The 26,484-nt window shown below is 41.0% G+C and overlaps 2 protein-coding genes across 2 annotated transcripts; one reads left to right on the forward strand and one right to left on the reverse strand.

The window, feature by feature from the left end:
• Positions 1-1,635: 1,635 nt before the first annotated feature.
• LOC138012130 (uncharacterized) lies at positions 1,636-3,222 on the reverse strand. The gene is made up of 4 exons (XM_068859124.1): positions 3,194-3,222; positions 3,052-3,150; positions 2,479-2,501; positions 1,636-1,862 (listed from the first exon to the last, which is right to left on the reverse strand). The coding sequence occupies exons 1-4, from the start codon at positions 3,220-3,222 to the stop codon at positions 1,636-1,638; spliced, it is 378 nt and encodes a 125-aa protein (XP_068715225.1).
• A 47-nt stretch (positions 3,223-3,269) lies between these two features.
• On the forward strand, positions 3,270-26,484 carry LOC137995520 (pre-mRNA-splicing factor ATP-dependent RNA helicase DHX16-like). Its single transcript, XM_068841058.1, has 21 exons — positions 3,270-4,026; positions 5,532-5,588; positions 5,867-6,238; positions 7,053-7,136; positions 7,831-7,878; positions 8,821-8,886; positions 10,063-10,131; positions 10,222-10,332; positions 11,993-12,046; positions 13,634-13,695; positions 14,847-14,988; positions 15,140-15,208; positions 15,984-16,235; positions 16,742-16,882; positions 17,417-17,530; positions 18,069-18,236; positions 18,757-18,824; positions 19,687-20,011; positions 20,965-21,042; positions 22,830-22,928; positions 25,399-26,484. Exons 1-21 carry the CDS (start codon positions 3,451-3,453, stop codon positions 25,534-25,536), a joined length of 3,093 nt encoding a protein of 1,030 aa, XP_068697159.1. The 5' UTR covers positions 3,270-3,450; the 3' UTR covers positions 25,537-26,484.

Consider the following 26,484-nt stretch of genomic DNA (forward strand, 5'->3'; position numbering starts at 1 on the left):
ATTTCGACCCGCGCATCGCACCAGTGCAATCTAGCCTGGGGTAATTGTGGCAAAACATTAAAGGGCGAGACATTAGAGGATACTCCTGAGGATACGTATTAAACGTCTTACACTCAGATCCCAAAAAAGTACTTAAGATAAGCATTTTTTTCCTTGTTTTCAGAATTTCATGATAAATCGGGAAAGCGGAAGGGAACACATCAAATCGGGAGGGTTGGAATCTCTGGACTTCTAACTAATGCGACCCTTTACCAGGGGCACCCAACGTCAATTTTCGGAAATATCTGTTCGGAAAACGATTTCAGATCTAGAATTTTCGGAACATTTGTTGTAAAATTCCTTGCTTGCCTGCCTGTCCTAGGATTTTCGAACATCTAAAACATCAGAAACATAGTATAATTGCCCATTTTCACGGATTTTTACCCTAAAAAGGTCACCTAGAGTTTTTGGGAGCCTTTTTTCTGGCTGAAATTTTTCAAAAGGTAAGTTTTGATCCCTATAATTTCGGCTTTCAACTAGGGAATCCGAACAGATGAAAAATTTTTACGGGATAAAATGTCTATATCCACCGTTTAAATACTAAATACGTTTAATAATGGTATGTTTGAGTGATTGTGAACTATACTCTCGTTGAGTGCCACTGCTTTACTACTTGTAGTCTTTTCTAGAGTAAGAAAAATAATCTAAGATTTGTGTGTTTGCACGCCTCGGTTCGCTGTCGTTCGCTGCAGATGACTGTTTTTCTACTAAAAATTCGATTGTTAGTCTCCTGAGGTCGAATCCGCAGAGACGTATTATTTGTGGTATAAGTTGTTTTTCCTTATTTCCTGCACCAGTCACGCACGGTTAGTCCGTTGTATTCATGTATGCAGCGTCTGTGCATTGGTCAATATTCCGACTATTCCCGCTCTAACGAGCAATAGTTGGTTCATACACTTCACATAAAAAGGAAGAATAATTCAGCTCTCTCTTTTGAAGCCGGTTCACTTCAAACCAGCCCTACGTCAGAGTACGTGGTTCCAATCTGTCGGCATACGCGACAAAAGATGACGTAATGTTTTATCTTATTTGGTCAAAAACCATTGGTGGTCTATTTTATGACTTTTATCGATCCATATGAAATCCATGTCCTATCAAAACATAATCAAAGCCGTTAGAAAACAATACGTACATTTTTAAAACAATAAAATGGCCGGAAATTCATCACGCAAAACACAGTGGTTCACGAATCACGTTTAATTCAAATCTTCATTCACGCGTCACGTTTAATTAAAAAAAAATCGTTCACGTGGACATTAAAAGATCTTACCATCTTTAATCACGAATCACGAATAAAAAAATTTAAATCGCGATTCACCAGAAAATAAATCTCCCCATCACGCTTCACGTAAAAAGTATAGGGCACCCTCAAAAAAAGGAGCCTTTGATTTTGGGCGGCTCCTAAGTCTTCATGTGGTACAATTTTCATCCCGTTAACTGCAAGATCTCGGCAACCGGGCCAGCTTGCCATCTCATATGATCACAGCGAGCTTTCTGAAAAAGGTTTAGGGGGAGGCGAGATTTCGGATGTACAGTAATCCGAACTCGAGTAGAGGTCCTGAGAGATTGGCGGCTACTAATACTAATGTCAGATTATCATTTCTTGATCATTTTGTGGCGATGTAGACACGACTGTTCCGATATTTGATGTGTCGCAGGAACAAAGCCGCATTTTTTGTACAATATAACAGCATTCAAGTCATTCAAGGCAGCTTTGACAATCAAACTGTCCGCCTTTTCAACCTCTCTTGCCTTTTCCTCCATTTTTTGTATGAGCACAGATCCCACACCTTTCACTCCACAATCAGGATCAACAAAAGTCCCTTAATGATGAAATGGTATATATGAAATGAATCATATATGAACTGCGGATATGAAATCAAGTGAAGCTATGATTTAAGCAGTTATGAGCGCAATTTTTGCAATTGCGTAGAGAAGTCTGAAAAATTCAGGACTTCAACGGGGTTTGAACCCGTGACCTCGCGATTCCGGTGCGACGCTCTAACCCACTCAGCTATGAAGCCACTGACGTTGGGAGCTGGTCATTTGTGGGTTCTAATGGTCCTGTGAGGAATGAATCAATGATGAAATGGTATATATGAAATGAATCATATATGAACTGCGGATATGAAATCAAGTGAAGCTATTATCTTCGCAGTTATGAGCACAAATATATACCATTTCATCATTGATTCATTCCTCACGGGACCATTAGAACCCACAAATGACCAGCTCCCAACGTTGGCTCGTTGAACGGGTTCAGCTCCTTGGTTAGAGAGTCGCACCGGAATCGCGAGGTCACGGGTTCAAACCCCGTTGAAGTCCTGAATTTTTCAGACTTCTCTACGCAATTGCAAAAATTGCGCTCATAATTGCGAAGAACATAGCTTCACTTGAAGAGTCCCTTAATTATCAATTTTTTTCTCCAGATTCTTTTACAGGAGAAGTGAGATGACCAAAGCCTAAGATACAATCGGCAAAGATCTCATGATTATACCCACCACGAGCCCCCAGCTACGTAAGACACGGGGTAAGACTCTCTCAAGCCTCAACGTTGCTTGCTTGCTGGAGATTGCGCCAAAGGCGCGAGTGTCCTGTGTTTCTTGTGCCGAAGGCTTCAAGCAATTCTAGGGGGGTCCAGGGGCATGCTCTCCCGGAAAATTTTTTTAATTTGCACTTCTCAGATCGCTGGAAATGCACCGTCGAGTCCGCCATTTTTTTTCTTTCATGCTGCTTGCTAAGAGAGCCCATGTTCCTGAGATAACATATAACCGGTGAAAGTACTGAAGAAACAAGAAAATTGGTCGCACAGGAACAGATTGAACATTGGCCGAAGTTAAGTGCCAGCTAAGGAACGAGTTCGGAATTCATGAGCACGAGAAAAGTGCCAATGCGTGTGAAATTAATTCATAGTCGTGTCGGCGTGAGATTGCATCGAAATGCGTGAGATTCACGCTCAATGCGTGAGACTTGAGGACTAGGATTTCATGTGCTTTGACGTAAGGAGGTTACCCTTCCTTTTCAGACCTTAAAACCCAAACGTCAAGTTCCTCCATGTTGTAGTGAGTAGAACACTTCGTTCTTATGGCCGTGAAGCGGATTCTATGAATGCTTTCAACGGTATTTCAACGTCTTCATCAGTCGCATAACGAACAATGCAGAACTGCAGAAGTCTTCATACATGAAGTACCGGTATCTTATAATGTGAGGCCCGAAATGCTGTTCGAGCCGGAAATCAAAATGGCCGGCGACACAGACAGTTTGACTGGTTTCCTTTGAGGAAAAATAACTACGCTTTGCAAGCAAGCCTTTCTTAATTATAGCGTTTATGTAAACTATCTTTCATTAGGAAGATTTCTTGATGACCCATGAAAGATCAGGCCTCAGCTAGGGTTGAAATCGTCAACAAAAATGGCGGAGTTAACAACTTGGGTATCTGACAAGCTTCATGATGTCCTCGGCTTCTCGGATAAGTACACAGTGGAATACCTGATAGGACTGGCAAAAAGCTCCACAAGTCCCGAATCTTTAGTCCAACGAGTATCTGAAGGCCTGAATGTGGATGATAAGGTCGCATCTTTTGCTTCAGAGCTGTGGTCAAAACTTCCTCACGCAACTCCATCAGCTGAGCATCCGTACAGAGCAAAGGAAAGGGCTCTGATCGAGCAGAGGAAGAAATACATGGGATATGCTTTGGTGCCGGATGACGATGATGACGACGAGGAAGTCGTTGAAGCTAATGTGTCCAAGAAGGATAGAAAACGGAAACATTTGAGAAGGAAAACAGAAACTTCAAGTTCGGACGACGATTCCCTTCAGGGTGATGATGGGTCAAAGGGGGTTAGTAAGGACAGTGACTCAGACGAGTGGGAAAAGGAAGAGAGGGAAAGAAGGAAAGACCTGGAAGAAAGGGATGCATTTGCTGATAGGCTTAAGCAAAAGGACAAACAGAAGACAAGAAATATAATGGAAAGACCAGATAAGAAGGTACAGTATTTTAATGCTATTTGTAATCTGTACAGCTAACAAATGATGCCATTGGTAGGAATGTAGGTTGTGTTGCCCCATCACCTTGTCGCCCCAAGTTATGTCACCCCAACCTAACCCTAACCCTAACCCTAACCGGTTACGGATCCTTAAGCTAACCCTAACCCTAACCCTAGACTTAAGTTGGGGTGATGTGACTTGGAGCGACTTGTAAGGCAATGAGGTGACACAACCTGACACCCTTTGGTAGCAGTCCCTGTCATTACCAAGAAGTCCTGGTACCAGGTAACTTAGCATCAACTAACTCCATTAATGTTTTCAGATAGACTATCAATAGGATTTGCGATTAATAATTATATTAACCATGACTTGTGATCCTTTAAAGTTGTAGTGTGTGAATAAAGTTCTGAACACACGAATAAATGTAATTTGTCTGTCAAGATGGTTTGAAATAGGTTTTCTGTCATTGTTATGTAATGTATGCTTGATCACAGTCAAACAAAAAGCAAAGAATCGCCATTTGATCAACATAGTTTTTATTTCCTTCCCATGACGGGGTCAAGTAGGGCCATCTCCTTCCTGTAGTCATGCAGAGAAGTAAAGTCATCACAAAGAAAGCTGGATAATCTTGATCAGTTCTCTATCCAACCACTTGATATGTGAATTCCCAAAAAAAGTTATGTGATTTGTGAATGTAGAGAAAATGGACCCGTGATTTGAGATCCACACCCCACCCCCCTCCCTCTTCTGTTGGTAGCACAGCCGTAGCATCCTTGCCCAATAGAAGAGCTTCGACTGAAGTTTCTGCAGTTGTTTGGGCTCAATGTCACTTATTTGAAGGGATAAATGATCGAAAATCTACCGCCGCAAAAACCAAATCATGCTTATCTTCTCCCAGTGAAAATTGAATTGCAGTCTGACAAGAAGTAAGTAAGTGAAGCTATGATCCTCACAGTAGTGAATGCAACTTTAGCAATTGCGTAGAGAATCCTGAGGCTGCCGCTTGAACCCATGACCTTCCAATACTGGTTGGATTATTTGTGGGTTCTAATGTTCCCGTAATGAATGAATCAACGAATGAAATGATACATACAATTGCAGCCATGATTTCATATCATATATTTCAGGCTTCTATGTAATTACTGAAATTGCTGTGAATTCATAACTGCGAAGATCACAGCTTCACTTGATTTGATATCCGCAGTTCAATATATGATTCATGTCATGTATCATTTCATTTGAAAAAAAAAAATTCATCAAAAAAACATGACAGCAGTCCATTGTCAATGGACTAATCAGATGTTCCCATTGTACCAGCAAATTCTGAATGCGTCAGTTAAAGAAAAGCCTGCAGTCCCTCTTTCTTGCTCTATCCCCATTCTTCCCTTGGCTCTTCAGTTTGATGGACTTAGAAGGGACTGCTAACAGTCTAACATTAAGGCATGATGAATGATAAATCTGTGTTTTGTGACAACACCTTGCATTTTTATTGTTTATCCTAAAAGGCTTTTGAGGAGGCAGCAAAAAGACTGAAGTTGGATGAGGAGGATAGGAAAAAAATGGTATGCAGAGAAAGCATCCTTATTTTACTGTTGTTGATTGTTCATGTTTGGCTACTATGCCTATGTTCGTTTTAATAATATAAATTGTTTACTATTATAACTAGATGATCTCAGAGAATGATACTTTGAATGTGTTTTCATCTTCATGCCTAACTCTGCAAAACTTTTTAAAGCCTTTATTGTGCAAAATAAGGCCATTTCACAACCTGACAAAAAGTGAATCAAAATGTTCTTTTATCTACTTTAGATGAGTTAAAAGCAAGCATTTTCTTTTCCAGATTCCTGATCTCAGAAAGAAGTCCCGTCGTGAATATGTCAAGAAACGAAGGGTAGATAAAGTTGAAATGCTTCAGGAGGACATTCGTGATGACGAGTATTTGTTTGAAGGTACCCAGCTCACTAAAAGGGAAAAACAGGACAGGGAATATAAGAAAAAGGTTTACAATTTGGCTCTGGAGCATGCTAAAGCTGGAGAACTTGAAAAAGTACAACGGTATGAAATGCCGCAGGAGAATCAAAAGCCAGCCAAGTATGATGAGTCAACACTGGAGGAGCTAGGACCTAATTATGAGCAGAAGAAATGGGAGGAAGATAAACTTGATTATGCTGTCATGAAATTTGGTGCTAAAGATGCTAAGAATAAGAACAAGGTATGCCTACACTGTACGTGTACAGTGTATATGTATTTGTGATCTGTAGACATGGAAAAGTATATCACATTACTTTAATCTTTTGCATGGCTCAGTTGTGAAAAGTTGATAATTTTGTCATATTTCAGGTTTGAAATAGGCATCTTGGTCTGCCTGACCAAAAGCTTTTCATGAAGTCTGAAAAATTAACATACATGTAGTCCTAAGTGCGTGTAAAGAACTACACGCAACTTTTTCGCAAGTGCAGTGAAAACTTACACACAGAGACTCATAAATAAATAAATGAGCAAGGAAGTAGATTTTGTACTTTCAAATTTCAAGAGGAAACTTTTATAATAGCAGTTTGAAAATGTAAATTTATAAAATAAATTATACAACTGTTGATATGAGAATCATTGAGGAATTACTGGAGTGTTAAGTGTCCTTTTTTTAATGTTTCACCTTTAACAACTTATAGACTTGTAGAAATCTGTATGGTCACAGAATTTATTTTGAGCTGCACTTTTCATTTTTCGAAAAAAATGTGATGAAAAGGAGGTTGTGTGGTAAAAAATAAAGTTGCAAATGGCCTATAGGAGCACAATGACATGTGCCAGAATTTTCAACTTGGAAGCTTTTTGCCCACCTAAATGAACTAACTGGACCAACTTATTTTCCTTAAAAAATTAATGGTAAATAACCTACATCTTTATTTTTGTTGATTTTACTAGTAGGCTAAACATTAAACATCATTCTAAACTAATTGTGTTTAATTAAATTTATAAGTGAAAATCATTTCAAAGTTTCTACTTTAATAATATTTTTCTTTTGCCAGGCCAAAGATTATGACCTTGTTGTTGATGAAGACCAAATAAATTTTGTTATGGCTGAACAGATCCCTGGAACAAAGGGAAAACAGGTGCTGATTGCTCAAAAATTATTTTCTGTTTATTTTATGTGACTCTTATACCTACCAGCTTAATTGTACGCTGTAAGAGTCTCACACCTTCAAATTGACATTTATCACATGTAGATAAGATGATCTCTCATGCCTAGCTCAGAATTCCTGACCACATCAATCTGTTAAGTTGAATTCATTCCCCCCCCCCCCCCCCAAGAAAAAAAGCAGTCTTGTGAACTGTGCTAAATACCTCAGTTGAGTCCAAAATCATGCTTACTGTACTCAGTGAGTGCAATCAGTGTGTTTCAGTTCCAGTTCAATCCTCCAATTGGTAATCTTGTCACCACAGAGTTGCATTGTCAAGTACATGATCAACTAATGGAGTGAAACCAACCTTACATGTATCTTATGTACAACTCTTTGCCTGTTCAACAGGGATATTTAATAGTTTTGTGATATTAATCCAAGGCCCCCATTGGTATGGATGCTTCACCTTCGCAAACGGCACCTTCTTCGTCAACATAGTGTTTGGGCAACAACAAATATGACCAGTGTGTTTCAAGTATTGGTTCCTGATCACATTTCCGAGTGTTGTTCTCAAGATTTTAAAATAATGAACTTGTACCTCACGCTACTCAATTATTGACGCTAAATGAAAGTATGATCATCATGATATGAGTGAATCAGTTTCTATTGTATGATATTCCAACAGGAACCAGAAATGAATGAGTACCAAAGGAAAAGGTTGACAATTGAAGAGGTATTGTAATATGTGAATTTTAAAATTGCTTTTACTTTTCCAAGGGCTTATAGTATAGTGGCATCCTTGTCTTGAAGAGGTGATGGTTAGCGCTGGGGATTTGGGCAGCCCGATCCTGTAGTGGCAGTCTCTGTTGCAGGTGGCGCAGACGTGCCTTGTGAAATCACACGCAGAGGCTGCGTGTTCTTTCCTCGCCGCTCTCTTGCATGTAGCCTGGACTCTAGCGTTCGCTTCCGCCTTTGAAACCCCCGCTTTGACACTTTGCCGCCATGTATTTCGGTGTTTGGCGATGTCCTCCTATGCACTGGTGTCGATTAGTGCAGATCGCAAGTCTCGCTTGATGACCTCCTTGTAGCGCAGCAGCAGCCGACCCACGTGACGGACGCGCTCCAGCAGTTCTCCATAAAGGATTTATCTTGGCAGGCGGTCAGGCTCCATGCAATGTGCATGGCCGAGCCATCGAAGGCGTCGCTGAATGAGCAGTGATGGCATGCTCAGTGAGCCAGTGCGCTCCAGGACCTCGGTGCTGGTGACTCTGTCCTGCCACCTGATGTGCAGCAGGCGCCGAAGGCAGCGTAGGTAGAATCCATTGAGTCCCTGCTCTTGTCTGGCAAAGGCAAATATACGAGAGAATATTTAAATTATGTCATGCTAATTTTACAAGAGCATGGTCAAGGGGTACTAAAAACTGCCCAAGGCAATTCAAGGTTTCAAGGTCTTAACTTAAAGATAACCATGTTTGAGTGATAATAAAGTTTTCCCGTATGCTGCATGGTATTAAGGCATACATGTAAATACATGACTGAGAAACTGGAATAAATTCATTGCCGCAGTCCTTTTAATAATGAAAAGTAAATTTATTTATTTATTTATTAGTTTTGATATCACTGCCAAACAAGAACTTATTTCAACCTTTTCTTTGTGATTTTTGCTAATGCGAAGACTCAACAGAGTTTGCCAGTGTATCCATACAAAGGAGAACTGATCCAAGCCATCAGAGACCATCAGGTACTTGACTGTACAAGTAACAGTAATAAAATAATGCCTTATGGTTGAGCATGTGTTGTTCTTACTACAGAAGTGAAGTTAAGGCAAGTTGCACATGAGCCACTAAGCTTATCTGGTTTCTGCACCATGAATCAATTGAGAGCATTGCTTCTTCACCCGGATAGGATGTAAGTTCATCGCAGGGTTAACCCAGCAGTTTGTTGCTGGTAACCAAAGGACGACATGGCAACATAGCTACTGTAGGCCTCAAATCCATGACCTTGTGGTCAATAGTCCAGTGCACTAACCATTATGTCCCTGTGCCTCAATCCTTACAAAAGTGGAGGCTCAAGTGCTATTCCTGCGGCCAGTACTGTACACATAGTAAGTAAATTGAGCAGTGCTGAAAGCTTTGGCCATTCTTTCAATTGATTCCTTTGAAAATTATGGCATTTCTATTCTAACTTAGGATTATACTTTGAATAGGACAATCACATGACTTTTGGAGGGCATATAGTTTATTTGTGTCCCGAGTAGCATCATTTGCACCCTCGCTCCGTTTGGGTGCAAATGATGCTACGAGTGACACAAATAAACTATATGCCCGACAAAAGTCATTTGATTATCATTATTATCAATACACAAGGCCAAATCATATTAATTCATTTAATATGAAAAAGTTTATAACAGACTGAGATGTAGCATGAAACTATGGTATGGAAATGTCCCTCAGTGTATACAAACAAAGGTTGTGAGAATGAAAGGAATGTATATATTTGAAGTGTGGGTTGTAGACCAAATGTAGACTGAAGTAATCCCTGCACTTAAATAGGACAATCTCATTGGCCAAGCGAAGTTGTTTGACATCTCTGCTGCCAATCAGTATCAGGGCGGCAAATATATTTTCAGCCTGCACATTTCCTGTTTGGCCTGCAAAAAGGCGCATTTTACAGAGGACAGTTTGTCATTTGGCCGCGCGTATTGGTAATAATGTTCCTTTATCTTTTCAGAATCAAGAATGAGTACACCTCCACCTGTATCCCCCACTTCCCACGCACACATCTCTGTAAACATAACTTCAAACCTTGACATATCTTTACATGACTTGTAGAAATACATGTTAAAACTTACCGGTAGATGCACCTTAAGTTATCAATCATTTTGTAAACTTCCTGTCTCTGCCTCATTTGTTTTTAGATTATTATTATTGAAGGAGAGACTGGATCAGGCAAAACCACTCAGATCCCTCAGTATCTCCATCAAGCAGTATGTACACTTTTCTACTGAATACAGTTTTGGTCAGAATGTATGGAGTTCAATTTATTATTCTTCATTTGCTTTGCACTGTGTTCTCAGGGTTTTACAAAAAATAAGATGAAAATTGGTTGCACACAGCCACGTCGAGTGGCAGCCATGAGTGTCGCAGCAAGAGTGTCTGAAGAGATGGGTACAAAGCTGGGAAATGAGGTGAGTGGGTCAGGATCTTTGGGTCTGGAAGCAACTGGGGTGATTCTTTGAATGGGTCATGAGGAGGCAGTGTGGCCGAGTGGTTAGGGCGCTTGCCTTGAGATCCGGAGATCCCGGGTTCAAGACCCACTCTGACCACTCTTTGAATTTGTTCCTGGTAGTCCCTGGTTCAACTTTCCAGCTGCACTTGTCAATAGCCAACTGGTTTGCCTCTGGCCAGTTGGGATTCTTAACAGTTGAAGTTGTTGTGTTCTATTGTTTCGTTGATTGTGTTTCATTGGCCCTGAAAAGCCCCTATGGGGAGCAGTCAATTAAGTATGTATGAATGTATGTATGTATGTATGTATGTCTTGACATTCCTTCCTACAACTAACCCTTTAACCTATTGATGAGTAAAATCGTATGGCATTAGAAAGAGTAAAATGTATACATGTAAGTTGCCACTAGAAGTTAAAGGGTTAACTACATTCTTGTTGAATCACATATATTATTATGCAGATCTCAGGTGGTCACTTACAGTATGTCCAGAAGTGGTCATAACTGTAGATGCATGCCCAATATATTGATATCCAACATGAAGCGTCCCTTAAGTCTAAGCGTTTGCTGTACCTGTTTCTAGCAATTATGCAAGTGTAATGGTAAGCATAAAATGCAGATCTTCATTTGAGGACTGTTAGTTGGGGACTGGGGCACTTTGTGAAATTGTCTGCATTTAGCGGTGCAAGTGATGTTGAGCTTGGGGAGCAGATCAAGTGGACACTTCGTGACGCTTATCAAAATTGTCATGCATCTAATGAGGTGCATGGTTGGACAAATCCCTAAATTTTCTACATGTAATTAATGAAAGTCATCATCTTCTTCTCCTATTTCCAGCAATGTAGCCAGGTCAGGGGTTCTGTATCTGCACTTGCCATTTATTTCTGTCCTGCGTGTCACTAACACTAAGTCTTTTGTTCTTCATGTCCTCCCTAGTGTTCTTGATCTAACGCTTGCGTGGTCTACCTTTCAGTCTCCTGCCCTCAACCTCAACCTTCTTCTTACTCATTCTCTGCAAATAGCTATACCATCGCAACCCTGCAATCTGTACTCTGTTGGTGATGCGCTGTCAGGTCTCAATTCTCTCCTAATATTGTCACTTCTTTTCTTATCCTGTAGTGTCAGCCCCATTATATGTCGCAGCATCTTCATTTCTGTGGTCTCAAGCATTCTCTCCTCATTCCGTCTAACTGTCCACACCTTTGCTCCATATAGCATTTCTGGTCTAATCACTGTTTTGCAGATGTTAACTTTTCTACATGTAATTAATGACAGAGTAAATGCACTTCCTGAAAACCAACCATCTCATACACATACTTGGATCATCCAATAAGTTTGAATTATATGTCGGTACATTGTATAGTGTCGTGACGTCACCCATTTTTATTAAAATGCCAACCAGAACCTAGTTGGCTGTTGAAACAACGACTTCTTTTGTTCTGTGGTTGACAAATTTGAATATCAAAAGAAATGTAACGTCAAATGAATGTTTGTAAACAAGAAATATTGCTATAGCGAGATTTCTATGAGATGAAGTGACTTGGGCTTTTGCTTGCTGTGGAAAACAATATTATTTTTTGTGAACAATCCATTCAATTTCAGTTTCTGTTATCTTCTTTTGTAGGTTGGGTACAGCATCCGATTTGAGGACTGTTGTTCAGAACGTACAATAATAAAGGTGAGGCATTATAAAAACAGAAGAGTCAACAATAAAGTTTATTATGCATTATTATGCATTATTATTATTATTATTATTATTATTATTATTATTATTATCATTATTATTATTATTATTATCAGTATTTGAAGCGAAGCTGTTTGGAAGGTCTGAAAAGGAGCTGAACAGTTCAATCAATGATGTGCAGGTTTTTTCACAGGACATAGGGATTGAGTGATGGGTGAGGCTGACGAGAATTGGTATAAGTACTTGGGTGTGTTGGAGGGTGCGGATATTAGATACAGAAGGAGATGAAGGAGAAGGTCAAGGTATTTGAGGAGGGTAAAACTGTTGGCAAGGTCGAAGTTGCACGGTGGGAATTTGACTATTGTTGTAAATGCATGGGCTATAGGTGTGGTGAGTTTCAGTGTTGGATTGGAGTGATCAGGAACTGGGAGTGATTGATGTGAAGATGAGGAAGTGGTTGACAATGTTTGATGCATTCCACAAGAAGGGGAGTGTAGTGAGGTTGTACATCAAGAGGAAGGATGGTGGAAGGGGATTGATCAGTGTGTATGATTGTGTGGAAGAGGAGGAACTTTGTCTGTTTGGATATGTCAAGGGGAGTGAAGAGTGGAGACATTACCGGTGGGAGAAATTAATAAAGAACGAGTAGAAGAATCGGATGGAGAAGGCAAAGGAGGAGAGGTTTTGGGAGGAGAGGTTGCATGGGACGTTGATGAGAGATATTTGTGAAGTGGCTGACGAGAAGTCATGATAGTGGCTTAGAGCTTGTGACTTGGGGATGAGTATGAAGGGGTGTATTTTTGTATCTCATGAGCAGGCTTTGTAAGGAAGGTTTTTTTTTTTGGGCCATGATTGAAAAGGAGGATGTAGATCCAAATGTGTGGCAAACAGGTGGCGTTAGTTGGGCATGTGGAGAGTGGTTGTACTGGTTTGATGCGAAGGGAGTTTTGGAGGATGCATGATCGGATGGGGTTGAGGCTGTAGGGGAAGCTTTGTCAGAAGTACTTGTGTGGTGTAAAAAAAGGAAAAAAAAAAAAGGAAAGGAAAGGAACTTTATTTAAGGGTCTAGTCGTTCTAACACTGGAGCACTAATTGGGGACGCTGCAAAGTGTGCTGATGTGTGGTATAGGGAGGTTCCGGATGATGTGAGGGCGTGAGTGGGTGGGAATATGGAGATCTGGCGGGAAACACACGACACAGAAGATGCCACATAAACTTTCTGGCATTTCTGTGGTGGATCGAGCAGCTCGGAAGTAGAGTGGATGTTTGTTGATTTCTTGATGCTGTGGGATATAGGAACGTGATGACCAAAGAGGATGCGAAATTCACAAACTATGCTCCTCTGGTAAAGAAAATAAGCAGAAAGATGAATTCCATGTCAACAAAGATTTTGCCAAAAGTGGTTGATTGCTTGGATGTGGTGTCTGGTCGGTTGGAAGGTTTTTTTGAAAGATCTCTGGATTCCTGATGCGTTGATAGGAATGCAGACCTCCACTTGTGCTGGGACGACAGTGGTATGAATATCATTCAAATTTCCCCTAACTAGCATATACAAATTGTACTCTCTTTTTGATTCTATAGTATATGACTGACGGAATGCTGCTACGAGAGTTTTTAAGTGAACCTGATCTTGCTGGCTACAGGTAATTTTTCAGATATCAGAGGGTGCGTTTTTCATTTCAACTTTAAAGCAAGTGAAGTATTCAAAACTAAAGACCATGTGAACTAGTTTGTAAATGAAGTGTAGTAAATTAAAGAACACCTTTGCTTCAATTCAGAGTTGTGCCATCTGTGCATAATGGCGAAAGGAATTCATTCTGCCTGGAGTCCATGATTGGGAGCTTGTCTCTCCCATACAAATCCTATGAGTCAACCTTTGCGCGTATCTTTCTATTTTTAGAGCGCCACGCGTTCTTCAGCTTTGCACGCACTGTTTAGAATGGCCATTCAGAATAAAGTTATTGTCAATCGAACAGAAAAATAGCAAAAAGAAATTAAAACAATGTATGCAAATTGATGTAAATTGGTGTAAATGTGAGTCTTCCGCTGAAGGGCAGGGTTTTCGTTTGAGGCCGGTTTCCCATTCCGTGTCCGGCACTTTGCAAACAGCGTTTCTGAGTGGCCAAAAATGTCACGTCCGGCACTTTCAGAAATATGTCCGCTACTTTACAAAACTGTCAAAAACCCTGTGAAGGGTTGTTCTAGAAAAAGAAGGATACGCGAAGGTTTAAAACTCGAGTATATACTGCATAGGGAGGCTCCTAAGCACGGGCGCCTGATTTTCCCACTAAACCTCACCTGTTGGTACATGTTTGCATTGCTCACGAAACAATGGTGAAGTGACGTTCGTTTCTCCAACTTGCAGCTGTCGAAATCGCAGACTTCAACTTATTCTTATCTACCTCTTGGTAGACCTCTCGACTAAAACTACCTTTCCATCAACTTGTGAAATTTGTTTCTTTATTGTTTTGTTTCACAGCTCTTCCTGGCTTACGAAATTACGAAAAATTGAATATTGACTTGCTTGGTCTTACAATACCGGTATTGCCCTTTGCGAAAAAGCAAGAAAAAGCATGGGCTCCTAAGTTTTAATTTTGGTTTTAGCAGCAAACTTCCCTTCTTAAGAACTCCCTATGAAAATTAATCAAGCGTAATAGCCAATAAAAAGTGAAACGCATTTCCTTTTTTGTGCATGGTATACTCCTCCGACTAAAACTGTGCGCTTGTAAAGGCCTTCACCGCAAAAATTCATATACCATGCTAAAGCTGAAAATGTTGTTGTCGTGATTTTCAGTGTACTTATTATTGATGAAGCTCATGAGCGTACTTTACACACAGACGTGTTGTTCGGTTTGGTGAAAGACATCGCTCGTTTCAGAAAAGACCTGAAACTCCTCATATCAAGTGCAACACTGGACGCAGACAAGTTTTCTCAGGTATTTTGTAAATAAAACGTCGCATATATCTTGACTTCAAGATGTCAAGTCATCTTTTACACTATTTTTGCCAGCCAATTTCTCTTTGAATACGTTTTCAATTTCTCATGTTTCGCCTTTATCTGGGTTAAAGTTTGCTATTTTTTCCTAGTTCTTTGATGATGCGCCCATCTTTAGAATTCCTGGTCGACGCTTTCCAGTGAACATCTATTACACTAAGGCGAGTATCAATGATATGATTGCTATAGCGATATTTCTTGTTTACAAACATTGACGTCACATTTCTTATTTATTCAAATTTGCTAGCCACGGAATAGAAATTGTTTCAACAACCAATTAGCTTCTGGTTGGCATATTGATAACAATGGGTGACGTCACGAGAAACATCGCGATACAAGTTGAGAAAAGCGTTGGGCTTTGTGTTTTACGGAGAAAGGCCGTAGCTCAGTCGGTTGGTGCGCGATCCCCGTCTCATTCGATTGACGTCTGTTTCGTCTTTCCTCTGATCCGTGTAGCTGTAGCTTTGAATACCCGTAAAACAGAGCATTGACGGAGGAAGGGAGAGTAAATGGTGCGCACCTAGGGCCACAAGTTCTTCAATAACTCTAGTTGACTGTCACGTGTTACCTTCGTTAAAATAAAGACCTTTACCTTTTTACCGTTTTTCAATGAGTTCACGTCAAGGATTTGGTTGAACATTGAGAGAGGTCGTAGGTTGAACTCCGACTACTCTGCGAGCGGAGGCCCCTCGATCTTTCCTTCCGCTTTCCGACTTATCTAGAAAGATTGAAGGGCCTTTGCTCACAGGGTTAACTCCTATAGGCGCATTTAAAACTCTTTAAGGGCCTGTTCTTTAACCCTTTTGCACCTATGAGGTTCCCCATTGACGAGTAACAACGAAGTGTTTCACTGTAAGTCTCTTGCATTGATTTACTCTTTTAGACTTCTGATAGTATGTGCCCCACTTAAAGTGGTTCGAATTGATTTCTTCCCAGGCTCCTGAAGCAGATTATCTGGAAGCTGTTGTAGTTACGGTATTACAGATTCACGTTACGCAGCCTATAGGTGATATCCTTGTGTTTTTAACCGGCCAAGAAGAAATCGAGGCTTCCCAGGAACTCTTGCAAGAGAGGACGCGCAAACTGGGATCGAAGATCAAAGAGCTTATTATTTTACCCATCTATGCTAACCTGCCGTCGGATTTGCAAGCCAAGATATTTGAGCCTACTCCTCCTGGGGCCAGAAAGGTTAGTGCGGTAACATCAAATTTTTGCATGTAATTCGCGTCGCGTACTTGTAAGGTTAAGTGCGAGCGTAGAGGTTGAGTGCGAGCGTAGGGGTTGAGTGCGAGACTGGGAGAGACGCTTTAAGGTGGTTTGTGGCTCGTGCACGAAATCATGTGGGGGGGGGGGGGGGGTGTGGGGAGGAGCTTTTCGGTGACGCTCAACATAGCCAGTAACTTTAGTATAGTCTGGAGAGAGTTTGTCATCGTTGTAGAATGAACAAACAAACCAACAAACAAAGAAGATCACTTGATGCCTGCATGTAGCTACGGTAACACAAATGAAATAAAAATACAGAAAGCCAAAACTAAAAAAGTGCTGAGGGGAAAAGAGTTTGTCAATGAACGGCCGAATGTTGTCTTCCCAAGGTGCATCTTATTATCCATCCCTAAAGAAATTGTTTCCCTCTCCTGAATGTTCCCGGCTCTTCTTGCCATTAGCCAATTGTGTTATGTGATTACATTTGTTAGGTCATTTTGGCCACCAACATTGCTGAGACATCACTGACAATTGATGGTATCATTTATGTTATTGATCCGGGGTTCTGTAAACAAAAGAGCTACAATCCTCGCACAGGAATGGAGTCTCTGGTAGTCACACCCGTCTCGAAGGTAATCAATAGAAATAGTCCGGGCTCGCAACTGAGTTAATAAATGCGTGATGAAATGTGTCACGAAGTGCCATCTTGTCCATCTCCTAAACTTAAATATTAATCGTGTCTAGAGATAGATTTATTTCGAAGAAGACGACATGAATATATGAATATAAACTTCGCAAAATTAAAGCAGAAAGATTAAGAAACGCGTTCATGAACAAATGCCGTGATTCCTCAAGTGTTGTTGTTGATGTTGTCACTGTTCTTAGCACTGACCAAGATTTAGTTAATTAAGAGCCCGAATTGCATTCATGCACGTTGTTTCTTAACTTCAAGTCATATTTTTATTACACGATTTAACACTGCAATACTGTACGTGACCCACGACCCAGATGTTTGATAAATTGGTGAACTTTAAAAGGTCGACTTAAAAAATCTCGGACAAAATGCAGGCTACATGTAGCCTCTTATTCATGTAGAAACATGGTACACATCAGCAGCAGTGAAGCCTTGTAAAGTTCTGCATTAATTCAAGTGTTCATTTTCTTAGGCATCAGCGAATCAGCGTTCAGGACGTGCTGGTCGCGTGGCTGCGGGCAAGTGTTTTAGGTTGTACACAGCTTGGGCTTACAAAAACGAGTTGGAGGAGAACACTATACCCGAGGTATTTTGAATTTTCAATTTTTTGTTTTGATTGGTGATGTCGACGAATTTGTTAACTTACTCAGGTGTCCTACAACCTGACTCCTTTCTCCAGCATCAGGCCTTTGAAACTTTTGAATGTATGAACTGATTACCAGAACAGGACAGAAGAGCACCGTGAATTAAGAAATTGAGTGAGAGATTAGCACTTGATAATGCGACCTATTTTGATCCCATCTCATTAACCTCTAAACCCGACCGCGTTGTTATCATAGTTGTCTTTTGCATGGCCGGGAAGTGGCGGTATCGAGCCCTAGTTTCTTATGAGTAAATTGCAGGGCGCGTCAGCCTCGCTCCCATGATTTTATCGCCTTGGAGATAAAAAGAGTCTGGGAACACGGTTGCGAGAGCCTCATTCTCGACCAAGAAAAGACCTGGATCGAGGTTTGACGAAATTTTCATAATGTTCAAAATCATCCGCTCCTTGCTGTGAAAACGTAACAAGATTCTTGTTTGTTTGTTTTTTTATAGCCCAATTTTACGTCTTGTTATCTTTCCAGATCCAAAGAACAAACTTAGGAAATGTTGTGCTTCTTCTCAAGAGCTTGGGGATCAATGATTTGATTCATTTTGATTTTATGGATCCCCCTCCGGCTGAAACCTTGATTATTGCACTTGAGCAGCTCTATGCTTTAGGAGGACTGAATCATCACGGAGAACTTACCAAGGTAATTGATGCTCCCCCTCTGGGAATTGTGAAAAGTTGTGCCAATTTACGACTTGTTGACTTCTTATGAAGCGAATTGTGACATTTTACAACTAGCTTGGTTAATATTCACGGTAGTACATGTGTCCTTAAAGGTATATTTTTTAGGTGTATAGGTTGGGGGGTGGGTGGGTGGGGGAAACAAGCCGAGGTGAAGGGGGGGGGGGGGGGTTAATTAGCATTTGGAAATGGTACGTCCTTACCTTAACTCGGAATGATATTATTAAGACCTAAGACCAAAGAACATGTTATTATTACTTTTAATGTTCGGATTTTTGCAAAGGGTTTTTAATTTGGAACTTCTGGCCCAGTTTTTCAAAAGGTGGATAGCTCTATATGCCGGATAAATCACGATCCAGTTTCTAAGTAATAGCGAAACCAATTGCGCTATCCAATGGATAGTGATTTATCCGGTGGATAGCGGGGCCTGGTCTTCTTGGAATAAAAGTTTCCAGTGAGCTGCTTTCTCTTTATGTTTATAGCTTGGACGTCGCATGGCTGAGTTTCCAGTTGAACCAATGATGTCAAAAATGTTAATTGCTTCAGAAAAGTAAGTTATGCCGTCTTCAACTTCATTCCTTAATCGATGGTTACCTTTGCTTCTTTCTTATGCCTAAATATAAAATTTGGTAAAAGCAAGGTAAAACTGATGTGCGATTGACGATTTAAGCACCTTGTTCCTTTCAGATAAAGCTATCGCTAAATTTGTAGGCCTTGGCGATGTTATTAAAACGGTTTCATGGCGACCTTTCTAAAAAAAATTTTGAGAAGGATTAGTGGACTCTCATTAAGCACGAAGACTCGACAAAAAAATAAAAAGCGTCACGCGCGTACGGGCCTTTCACATCGAATATGCTTATTATCCAAGCCGAGAACAAGGACTAACCTCGTAAAATTTCTTCCATGGTTACTGAAGTTGTGAAAAGCTAGAAAGACAAACAAGCTCAAAATAATGAAGTACTTTAGACGGATTACTCTTAAGTGGTCTTTTCCTACACCAATCTTAGTAGGATTTTTGTGCATTGAAGGTTTGATTGTCGAATGATCATTAACAAAGCCGAGATAACTCTCCTTTTATCAATAATAATAATAAATAATGTACTTATTTTGAGTGTCAAGTCTTCTAGCGCTAGGGCACAACATATAAATTGGGGACATTGAAGTCAAGTTAAACGACATGTTGGTTTTGAGGAGAGGAGAAAACCGGAGTACCCTGAGAAAACCTCTTGAAGCAGAGTAGAGAACCAACACACTCAACCCCATATGATGCTGAGTCTGGGAATTGAATCCGGGCCACAGTGGTAGGAGGCGAGGGCTCTCGCCACTGCGCCAGTGCTGCGTGTTTATGAGACGGTATCCTTTTAGAATCCGGGTGAATAATAGCCAAATATGAACGTTCCTTTTCTTTATAGATACAAATGCGTTGAGCAAATTCTCACGATTACAGCCATGCTGTCCGTGAACAACGCCATCTTTTACCGCCCCAAGGATAAAGTCGTCCACGCTGATAACGCGCGCGTGAATTTCTTCCGTTCCGGAGGTGACCATCTAACGTTACTTAACGTTTACGACCAGTGGGCAGAGACTGGATATTCAACTCAGTGGTGCTTTGAGAATTTCATTCAACATCGCTCCATGAAAAGAGCACGTGACGTTAGGGAACAGCTTGAGGGACTAATGGAGAGAGTTGAGATTGAGGTTACATCCAATCCACACGACTCGGTGCCTATTAGAAAGGTAGTATGATAGAGCTTGTTGATTGCACTGGCCATTGTACAGTTGTGATATCGGTGACCTAGCGAGACTGGTAGTGAGCTCGATTTGACAGACTGAATTGCTTTTGTGATGTATATTTTTTTCATAAAACGTCAGTGCAAGGTGCCAACTAAAGATGCTCTATCAAAAAATAAAATCTTGTTGCTCGACATTGACTCAAGAACAAGAGTAAGGGTTTTGAAGAAAACTATATTCCTCCAGCCTCGTTATCCATACGTGGTTATATTCTCATTTTCAAACTAAGTACGACTCAACTCAGTAATGGGTGGTTTTCACGTTACGCCATGGCCACTGGTCATTATGGATGACACAGACAATAGATCTCTCATTAACTTCTTATGTTAATCCAGCATCTGTACATTTCATCATTACTATCTGCACCTCCAGAGATTGCTTGCAAACCACCTATGTCATTATAATTTCCACTGATCGTTCCTCGAAGTAAAGAAATGCAAGTTTTCAAGGGTTTGTTCAATAATAACATTACATAAGATCTGATACACTTTGGTCGTGCACCATTTCGAGTCCATTTGTAATCTTCCACTTTGCCCTGAGACGAATGGCATGGCACAGTGGAATCTATTTTTTGGGCAAAGATCTCATGGATATACCCACCACGAGTCCCTTAGGTTAAACTCTCATTTTACAGATTAAGTCTGAGTACCCATTTCAGTGATTAGGACTAAACGTTCGTTTATCTTATTGCTATAGCAATAGTTAGTTCTAGAAGCTGATTTAAAATGGTCATTTTTTTAGAGTTATGGTTGGTGTGTATATACATGAGACCCTTGCCATTTTTTGTGTTTGTTCATTAAGTAGGCAAATGATCATGTGTAGTTTCTGCGTTGTTTGGTGTACCATTGAATACGCTCTTTTCTCTTTCCCTTCGTTTGAGTATACCATTTGTTTATCAGGCCATCACAGCGGGATATTTTTATCATACGGCCAGGCTAAGCAAAAGCGGGCAGTACAGGACAGTCAAACATCAGCAGGTCAGTGGTTTCTTATGCGTTGAAGTGCGAGGTCCGTAGTGGGTAGATGCCGTTGTAACACTGTGTAAAGGAGTTCTCATCGGGGACCTCGTTCCAGGGCTTTTCTGCCGAAAGGAAGTCACGCATGCGTTTCGCATTTTGGTACATTTTTTGCCGTTGTCGTCATGACGACGATGTGAAATGACCACTTAAGCCCGTTTAAACGGTTTCAACAGTCATTGAACAAACGTTGAACAGATGTTGGGCAATTGTTGTACGCAAAAACAAAGTTGTGCGGAGGCCGTTCAAACGGTTCCTGCATTGCACCAAAAAAAGAACCAATACTTTCACAAAATTTCATTGCGAGGAACTAAGACCTGGAAACCAGTCTCTCTCGACCAGATAAACAACGTCATATTGACTTTTGCGGCCTGATGTGAGCATGCGTGTGTTCTACAGTAGGCAACTTTCACGATAACGTCGTTTGACTACAACTACCAGAATTCATTTTGTTTTTCTTTTGTTAGTTAAATTTTGTATTCCCAGCAGGGTAAAAATAACAATAGCTCTAATTAGCATGAGACAAGCAAAACCGGAAGGATTCTGGGACTTGTAGTCAAATGGCGTCATGCAAATGTCCTATTGTTGAACAGAAAAACCTTAAATAGCAATGACCACAACCAGGTTTTCTGAGCCCGCGAGACTGAACACCCCCAGCAAACCATTGTTTTAACGAAAACCGCTGATCAGCAACCTGGTTCTGGTCATTGCTGTCTAAGGTCTTCCTGTTTAACAGAGTAATCCGACGGCTTCAACACCATTCAACATTTTCGAGAACAAAGGAAAAGTTGAATCTATGTTGAAAGTTTAAACCGATTTAAACTTGATTCAACACGCTTTTAACAAGCTTTCAACAATGTTGGACGACCTGTTCAAACGCACCGAACATTTGGTTCAACAAAGTGTTGAATGCATGTTGAAGCAAATGCTGAAATCGTTTAAACAGGCCTTTATGGAGCTTTCTCAAGGACGACGACGGCACGAGAACGTTATGTGAATATATAATTACCCTTTGTTGTAACAGTTTCGCAATTCCTCCCAAGTCGTTCGGCTTGAAAGTGTGTATTAACATTTCAGGATTAAAACTGGTATGAATGGTGTGGATGTTTGGAGAGGAAATTGAAACTTTAATCGTCGGATTTTCACGTCCTCCACATAACCTAAAATTTGGTCTACTGATTCATTTCGCTTTGAGGCCGAGAACGGGAAAGGAAATGTTTCAAACTGTAAAGCACGTATGGGGCGTACTGACCCATTATATTTTCCTCGTCAATCCTAACTGTTAGTCGTTGCCTTCGTCCTTGCGGTTTAATCTACCAGATTTGAGGTTATGTAGACGACGTGAGCATAAGACAATATTACGTTTTTCGCTTTTCTTTCCTCCTGTCAACGCCATTCAGGCCAGTTTAATTCGAGGACAGTCAACACCCATTTTAGATGCAAAACAAGTCGCAGTAATAGGAAAATCATTCCAATAAATTTCGTTTGTGTAAGCATTGTTTGACAAGACCTCCTCCCAATCGATCCCGTTTGAGTAAACATGCAAATGGTTTTGCTTTTTTCTGACTCCTTCGTTGCACTGATGCTTGTCTGTCGTCCGTATTAAATAGCAATTAACGTAGACTTGGCCCTGGGTAATGATGATACTCGTGAAAAAATCTCGACAGTATCTTCGAAGGAGAGGTGGCGAGTATGCTTTGGGACCGAGATTATAGTTTTCATGGAATTATCGTTTCATTTCCTTGCAGACAGTTATGATTCACCCCAACAGTAGTTTATTCCAGGAGCAACCTAGATGGGTAATTTACCACGAGCTTGTGTTTACAACGAAGGAGTTCATGAGACAGGTTGGTCACACGCGCTTGTCATTCGAATTTTTACGCAACTCGTTTTTGGGTGTTACCTAATACGCTTTTCGTGGCGAATTTGAATTTCACGCAACGCTCCTTTAGGTGTTGTGCAATATCCCTTGTGTGACAAGGCCACATATTGGCTACTCACAAGACTTGTAATTTCGCACAGATGCATCCTACTACGAAAACCACCATCTGTGGAATGGGGCCGAATTACTGAGTGACTGCCCCACCCACTTCAGTTAAACATTTTGATGAAATTCGTTTCCCACTGTGTGAGCAGTAACCAGCTTTCGCCGTCAAGGTGTACCGGAACAACCACAACAATGGAAGATACGTTTTCAAAATCACGAGTCCCGGAGGAAAATGGATAAAATTGTTCTTTTCCAGCGAAGAGGTTGCAAGTGCAACCATGGACTCGCTGTTACTTCGTGTGCAAGAAAGGTTTCCTGGCCTGAAAAGCAGCGTCGAATACAACACCTATGAAGAATTTGAACTATTTACAAGCGAAAGTGGGCGGGGCAGTGACTCAGTAATTCGGGCCCATTCCACAGATGGTGGTTTTCGTAGTATCATTGGAACGAAGTGGGAGGAACACCAGGCCGATAGACACGTAATTGTGATTCGGTCTGCACCGAGAATAACGAAGATATCATTGACGTCACCTATTGTCATTAATGTGCCAACCAGAGCCTCATTGGCTGTCGAAACATTGAGTCTTTTTTTCCCTGTGGTTGGTACATTTGAATGACAATAACAATGTTTGTAAACAGATAACTTCCCTATAGGGAACTTTAGGAGCTAAATTTCACAAAACAATGGGTTTTGTGGGTAACACAGTAGTTCTACACGTGCTTCACGTGTGTTTTACCTTTAAGTACATTTCGTGGCCGTTCTCTTCCAAACAAGGATGTGAAATGTCTAGATTTGAGGTTACGTGTGAGCACCTTGAGTGACGTTTGCCTGTATAGATCCACGCTAGTCATACCAGTTAAATTCCTGGCTAGTTGCTAAACAATTTACGTCCAGAACAAGTTGGCGAGTTTTTCAGATGAAGGTTTCGTATCCTTCGTAAACTTTATTCTTGCTTTAAGCTCCTTAGTATCTACTCCAGGCCAGTTCCTAAATATGTGCACCCACGGGTAAAGTCCATTTTTGCACCCCTTAGTAACCACAAGTCTTTACAGAAGAGTCGGAAGTGTATGAATAGCGGACTACTTGGTTTGGGAACCATTCAGTTGTGCTTCTCACAAATCTGTGCGTAATAAGATACTGAGTAAATTCAAGCTGCCTCCTCTTCCAATCGTGGCTTGCGCGTGCACATTTTCCCGCGCTTTGTGTCGGCTACATGTAATTACTTCAATTTTTGATTGGTTTACTGGATTGTCTTGATTGGCTAAAGTAATTACTTTGGTATTGGTTTTACAACACTCGATTGAAACTCGCTCTAACGAAACAGCAGTACGCTTTGTAAATAGTCAGCTTACTCCCTCCTGCTTGTTGGTTAATCAAGTTTTTCTAAGTTTCGTTCGGAATATTAAAGTGGAGAAGTGGCGACTTAATTTTCATACCTTTGTGCACGTCCACTGTAAAGTTAAACGAACGCATGAGGTATCAGATTTTCACAACCATATTTGGCAAATAAACGGGAAATTAACGGAAGGGCAAGCCTCTTGCCCATTTTTGCTTCAGGCCATGTTAGTGTCCTTCGTAACTTTTGGTTATCTCTGCTTTGAGACAATTTTAGAAGCATTGCATTTCTATCTTTGTGGTCGATGTCAAAAAGTCAACTGAAATTTAGTTCCAGTTAAGGCAGTGCAATCGTTCGTAACAAAACTAAAGCTTCGATCACAATTATTTATGACGCTTCTCCAGAACGCAGGAGTCACTCGTAGAACCTGTTCATTGCTTGCAGTCCCTATTCCTAGCCGGATCGCTAGCTGTGTATAATGCATTCAGGCTTTATCAGGGGCAACATTGAATGGAAAAGCTTAAAGCTGCAGAAAGTTGCTTTTTTAAGGGGCAGCGGTTACACGAACGCGGTTTCATTTGTAACCGCATCGAAAACGATGCGGTTACGCCTACTGTTTACACGACACCGATCGAGAACGTTGGCCAAATCGGGTCGATTTGAAAACGCTGCCAAAGTGGAGCGTTTTCAAAGCGATACGGTTTCATCTGTCGTGTAAACAGCGAAACCGCATCAATTTGAATAGATTTGCGTTCGATTCGGAATAGCGAATTTAGTACGTAGTGGAGCGTTCGCTTGTGCCATCACGACTTTGATTTTCTGGCGAAAACGATTCCGTGTAAACGCTTCCAGACCGCATCCATTTGGACGCGGTTTCGAAGTCATGAAATTGTGTCGATGTGAAACCGCGTTCGTGTAAACGCTGCCTAAGGCTGCCCCGACTATGGAGACGTCTTTTAGCTTTAACTTCAAATTCATGTGAATTATGTGCAGATTATAGAGATTGAGAACAAGTGGCTTCTGGAGGTGGCGCCCCACTACTATAAAGCCAAGGAGATTGAAGACAGTTCTAGTAAGAAAATGCCAAAGACGGCTGGAGTGACAAAGGAGCAGGCCAGATCTACAACTTGACGAAATGCGTGGAATTCTAGCATGTTGTACCGTAACCATTACGTGTTGGTTTGGCATCTTGAGAAGGTTCCCTAAAACGGAGAATGTGAACTTTCCGGTAACAAACGGTGGTCCTTGTCAGTGGACGTACATTATTTCACCAAATCAAAACCAAGAAGGAATGTTTTTATATTGGTCAGTGGGACAAAGGCCAAGCTGTTCTTAACTGAAGGACTTTTTTGCTGCCGACAGAGCAGAAGTAACCACAGTATTATCGATATTATTGTGCTCTGACTTCACGCAGATCACGGGATATGACGGTCACGCCAAAACGCAGACTGTGCAGACCGTGCAGACCAGGGGTAAAATATGGCGTTACCCTCACTATTATAGAGAGCTAACCGTAAACAGGCTGACCTGAATAGTATTTAGTCCTAATTAGGCTTACCGAATGTTATTTAGGCCTAGTTCAGGCTAACCGAATTTTCATTTTACAGACGGTCTGCACAGTCTGCAGTCTGCGTTTTTCAGTGTCCCGGGACATGAAGGACAACTGTTTTTTCGTTGCTGCATACAGGAAAAAAGGGGGATAGACTTTCATATACCGGACTAAAATGGAAGAGGACAAAAGAACCATTGTTATTCCGATTGGGCCTTGCTAATTAGGTACTGTTATGTTCTCATTGTTCTTTTGTTTCGTGGGCATAAATTATTTCGGATCCGGTATATGAAAGACCAGCCGAAAAACGGCATGTAACACATAAGTCGAGAGTTTGCTTTCAGCGTAGTCACATGCGTGACAGAACTGGACTTCAGGTCGTTCGTGCCCAGATAAGGTTATTCAGTGGATAGGCATCTGTCCAGTATGCTTCGTTTGAGGAGAGTTTTATTGATTTCCAAATAAGATTACCAAAATGATACTGTAAAGCATGCCTGAGTCTGAGGATGTAAAAAAACCTTGGAAAACCT

Source organism: Montipora foliosa, chromosome 1, assembly GCF_036669935.1.
Source record: "Montipora foliosa isolate CH-2021 chromosome 1, ASM3666993v2, whole genome shotgun sequence".
In the NCBI taxonomy this organism is placed as follows: Eukaryota; Metazoa; Cnidaria; class Anthozoa; order Scleractinia; family Acroporidae; genus Montipora; species Montipora foliosa.